The sequence below is a fragment of the Hyposmocoma kahamanoa genome, unplaced genomic scaffold, assembly GCF_003589595.1.
Source record: "Hyposmocoma kahamanoa isolate Upper Pololo Valley unplaced genomic scaffold, ASM358959v1 68, whole genome shotgun sequence".
Classification (NCBI taxonomy): domain Eukaryota; kingdom Metazoa; phylum Arthropoda; class Insecta; order Lepidoptera; family Cosmopterigidae; genus Hyposmocoma; species Hyposmocoma kahamanoa.
This window is the reverse complement of record NW_020653856.1, coordinates 4,222,612-4,227,689: the sequence shown is the minus strand read 5'-3', so window position 1 is coordinate 4,227,689 and position 5,078 is coordinate 4,222,612. Positions and strand designations below refer to the sequence as shown.

Here is a 5,078-nt window from a genome sequence, read left to right as displayed (position 1 = left end):
ATTATTTCCATCACAACGTAGGACATGGAATTATGAATCGAATATTTCTCCTTCAAAATTATAAGTTACTCCAATTCGTGCTAAACTAATGATACTGCCACCCATGGCCTCCATAAGGCGTGAGTGGGACTTAGATTGACCACAATGAGTGCCTAGAAACAACTAAATTTCCTTTGAAATTACTCACCCCAGTTGTCCTTTTTGCCTTTCTTGTCGTCATCACATTTGTCACCCCAGTTGCCCTTTTTGCCTTTCTTGTCGTCATCGCATTTCTCACCCCAGTTGTCCTTTTTGCCTTTCATGTCATCATCGCATTTCTCACCCCAGTTGTTGCCTTTCTTGCCGTTATCCCAGTTCTTACCGTCGTTGCAAGGTTCCGGAGGAGACGGTTTAGAATTACACGAGGCATCAAAAGCGCTCACTGACAACAAAAAAGATTTTCAAGCTTTATCGAGGTATGAACCGCTGGATACAGTATTCATGATGATAAACGTAATTAAGGCAAGAATATTTCTTTCTTCCCGAAAAAAAATGATTCCCTATACAAAACGCACGTGGTCTTGTTTTTGGGTTTGTTTACGCATAAGAGAGATCCGCCCGCGGTTTGATCTCTTTACGTACTAACACTGCCATCAGAACGAAAAAAGGCACAAATGCTGTATAAAGTACGCATAGTTGTGCCTTTTTTCGTTACGAGGGCAGAATAGGCCTTTTCTAAAACCGTATTAAATATTATATAATTTTATTTTTAAACAAAGTCCTTGTTAATACTGTTTTGCAGCTTTATGGTTGACGTTTGCCTAGAAAACTTTAGGCCCGTAAGAACTAAATAGTTATAGTAGTTAGAAACAAATGAATTTCAACAATACATTACAATTTTTCTTGTGGATTCCTATATGTATACATACAACATATATATTAGGTAAGTATACTTCACTAAAACATTAATTTCTCTTCTTTTATATTTTACAATATCTTATCAAGACCCTGCTCAGATCGTAGATACCAGTAGTAAAGGGCAGAAACGTCAGAAAGGTAAGTCGGTACAAAAAGAAATGCTGCAATGCAAGAGATTTTCTATGTAATACATACTACCACGCCGAAGAATAAATTGCGTAAGGAAAGCGATGAGAGTCGGGTTTCAGTGGTCCATTTTACATATTAATAATTACATACCTTCATTTTCTGCCACGAGAGCGAGCGTCTGAAAACAGGAGACAATATCACATAAGCTGAACTTTGTAGTTTAAAGCCGAAAACTTTTTTCCTGCTTAAAAAACGGTGACAGGGACCATTGATCGTACCAGACAAGTGCCTCGACCGTGAGTTTGTAGTGTCTATTGTCGCTAGGGACTCCGATAACAATTTGACTATTTTACATAGTAAAAAAACAAATGTCGATGCAAATTCAGTTCCGATTTTTACGGCCTACAATAAAAATCATTTAGTAAATTGTTACAGTACCTAACGTCTACTTCGTAACACGTATTGTGATGTAAAACAAATTTATAAGGGCTCATGGGCTGGCCGGAGTTTAGAGTCAAAACATCGGTTTGACAAATTGTCAGACTAAAGTAAACTAAAATTAGATGCCTTTTTGGATCAACACCAATAATCATTATAATATCTACTGTCATATTTTCTTGGAGTAGACAAGAGTCTACAAGAGTACAGCATGGGGAAATATACTGATTGACACGAGAGGTACAGTACAGCAATAAACAATAAATAAAAATAAAATAAAATTCTTACCACCAAGACGACGCCGAAGAAAAGGACGACCTTTGTAGAACTCAGCATTTTGAAGCTTTTCTAAGTTGAAGTACTTGAATTACATTCGCGCAGAGTTTATATACGAAAATTATCGTCACGGTAAATTCTTTGACAATAAATTGTTCAAAAATTTGTTTAAATAATTGCTCATCATTGACGTTTATATTTTTGACTAAACAAATAGGTATGTCCACCGCAAATTCATATTTGTATTAATAATTGTATTTTATCGGCGGAACCGTATCGTTGCCAACTTTATATTACTTTTGACATGAGATCAACTAATCCCATTTCAACTAATTATCATTGCTACTAAATTAAACACAAAGCAAGACTGGTAAACTGAATATTAGGCCTGGCCTCCTCGTGAGCGTGGAGGGTAAGAGTGAGTGAGAGAAAGGGAGATAGCGCAGCTGTTCATGGAATATAGCTGAGTAACTAATTATTATAAGTTTCCTAGTTTCCTCTAAAATTATTGTAAGGATACCCCAATAGTCTGCCCATGTAGGGCAGAACACTCCGTTGAACGCGAGCAGTACATGACCAGCCAATGTGGCATAAAGAGCGCTTCAGACGTCGAAACCGCTAGATTGGTTTACTTCAGCTACTTTCACAGTCTAATGACATACGGCATTTTGCTTTGGGGTAATGCCGCCGATATCAATAGAATCTTTGTCGTGCAGAAACGTGCAGTTAGGGCAATTTACAATCTGGGCCCCAAAGTATCTTTGAGAGATAAGTTTAAGGAAATTAACATTCTTACACTAGCCTCACAGTACATTTATGAAAATATAATTTATGTTAAAAGGAATAGTAATTTCTTTATGAAAAATAGTGACAGACATAACATTAATACGAGGAATAAAAATAAACTAGCTTTTCTTGATAGTCGTCTTCACAAAGTCAAAAAATCATTTAAGGGGCAATGTATACGCTTGTATAACAAGATTCCGGTTGATATACAAAATTTGCCTTTCACGAGGTTTAAAAGTATAGTGAAACAAAAACTTTATACTAAAGGTTATTATACAACTTCTGCGTACTTGGATGACAATAATCCGTGGTAGTAACCCGTTTAGCTCATGGAGGTAGTCTCGATCTCGATGTTTCAAATAAAAAAAAAATATTGTAAATGTTATTTACAAAGAGCAACCCCTAGAGTTTCTTGCTCATTCTTCTCAGGGGAATCTGCCTTACGAATGAGCGGTAGAGTTTAACCATTGTGACGATTTCAAGTGTAATAATGCTTACCTATGAAATAAAGATTATTTTGAATTTGAATTTGAATTTGAGCATTTTAAACAAATTATTTTAGGGGCAAGTTTATAGGCACTTCAATACTAATAATTATCACAATAGATCAATTGCTGACCTGAGTGATGAAAGGCCGTACAGGTACTGAATAAACCAGCCCAAGTACTCTCTAATGCTAGAGCATATCGTAACCTGCTAACTGGAATTTTTTTTAAGTACCTACCTATTTGCCCAAACAGTTTTACAAAGTTATCTTTGGTTTTCCTGAATAACTTGTGTTGAACGCTATAATCCTGCTGTTCTGTTTGTACAGATGTATGTGAAAAAGAGTACATTGTGTCTGGATTGTTATTTTTGGATAATAGCCTCTACTTGATATAAAGTATATTTGACATTATATCCAAACATACGTAATAGACCAAATGCAAATAATCCATATCGCATATCAAGTTCAGGTTCGCGATTGCTACATGTGTAAAATGAAACTATTTTGTCTTGAAATAAAATGGGTACCGAAGTATTAGTTTGTATGAAAAAACCAAAATTGTATGCAATTAAGCCGAAAAAACGTTTGAGCTCCAATCCAGTAATACCTACATGACACATGTTTTTGTAAATATAAATAAAATACAATGAATATAAATTAAAAATAATAAATATAAATATATTTAAAGGACAATGGACAAACTTACAGGTATTTTTCAATCGGTTGTTTTTTATTTCTCTTTTTAGAGAACCCTTCGCAATATTATCTCTTTTTAAACGACTTTCAAAAAAAAAGTGGAGGTTATACGTTCGGCGGGTAAGAATGTTTTCAAAGTACTCTGTCAATTGTGAACCGATTTTGAAAATTCTTTTTTGTTTGAAACCCTTTCAAACAAAACAGAATTTTCAAAATCGGAAAGGGTACACTCTCGTAGTGGTCCCATTGTCACCAAGTCAGAATCTGGTAAGGGGATCCCATGGAAAATGGGGGAAATCCTCAAATTTTATAGGCCTGTCTGTGTATTTCTCTATCAATTGCGGACCGATTTTGAAAATTACTTTTTTTTGAAAGAGGTGGTCCCTGATGCTGTTCAGGGTTCGTTTCAGTTATCACAAATTACCTACTAAAAGTCGACTTTTCACTTGATAGAAAGTGATCAACAAATCATCTTCACCACTTAGAATAATGACGCATAGAAACCCAGCCCGCACACGCTAAGTGAGGCAAGTTAGAGGCTTCCCAAACGGCCTACACGAGCGGGCGGGCGGTCAGTGCTCAAGATCAAATTGCACCGCGAACAGCTCCAAAATTTTTGCTAAAAATGACGAAATGTGCGGTAAATGGGTTTCAAAATAGAACAGGCAAACATCAAATAGACACTAACATCACATTCCACAAGGAAGTAACGCGTTTCAACTTGTATTTTTATATAAATATTCACTAAAACCGAAAATTAATTTCGTTGCAACAAGACACGAAAATGTTGCAAAGTAGGTAACGGATTTCTTTCTCCCGATTTTGCTATTCTGTTTCAAAATAATTATATGACGTAATTTTTTGTGAGACTAGGCAATATCGCGATGGCTGCAGATTTTTTTTTATTCTAATGTAAGTGTGCATTTGACCTCCATTTCTGCAAGTTAAATGCGTACAAATGTTGTTTACAAAGAGCAACCCCCAGAGTTTCTTGCTCATTCTTCTCGGGGGAATCTGCCTTACGAATGAGCGGTAGAGTTTAACCAATGTGACGATTTCTAATGTAATAATGCTTACCTATGAAATAAAGATTATTTTGATTTTGATTCTGGGTATCGTTTACGGGGTATATGGTGGTGCTCATTACGAATATAGTACTTATTTCTAAATCCAAGATGGCGGACACAATTTAAAAAAAAATGCAATATGGGTATCCTTTTCGAGGTATTTAGGGATGCTCATTACGTATATGGCACTCATAAACACGACAGTTCTAACAAAAGCAATATTCGTAATGAGCACCCCCAAATACCTCGAAAACAATACCCAACTTGCCATTATTCGAAAAATCGTGCCCGCCATCTTGGAT

At 35.8% G+C, this 5,078-nt stretch overlaps 1 protein-coding gene across 1 annotated transcript; it reads right to left on the bottom strand.

The window, feature by feature from the left end:
* Positions 1 to 179: 179 nt before the first annotated feature.
* On the bottom strand, positions 180 to 1,826 carry LOC113232295 (protein RNA-directed DNA methylation 3-like). Its single transcript, XM_026466967.1, has 3 exons — positions 1,753 to 1,826; positions 1,177 to 1,204; positions 180 to 421 (listed from the first exon to the last, which is right to left on the bottom strand). The coding sequence occupies exons 1-3, from the start codon at positions 1,798 to 1,800 to the stop codon at positions 180 to 182; spliced, it is 318 nt and encodes a 105-aa protein (XP_026322752.1). The 5' UTR covers positions 1,801 to 1,826.
* Between the last annotated feature and the right edge of the window lie 3,252 nt (positions 1,827 to 5,078).

Bases quoted from the DNA above. Each gene is read 5' to 3' on its own strand.
- LOC113232295 (XM_026466967.1), bottom strand. From the start codon at position 1,800: ATGCTGAGTTCTACAAAGGTCGTCCTTTTCTTCGGCGTCGTCTTGGTG. The intron at 1,205-1,752 runs GTAAGAATTTTA...TCCTGTTTTCAG, and splicing joins TCTTCGGCGTCGTCTTGGTG to ACGCTCGCTCTCGTGGCAGA. The intron at 422-1,176 runs GTATGTAATTAT...TTTTGTTGTCAG, and splicing joins TCTCGTGGCAGAAAATGAAG to TGAGCGCTTTTGATGCCTCG.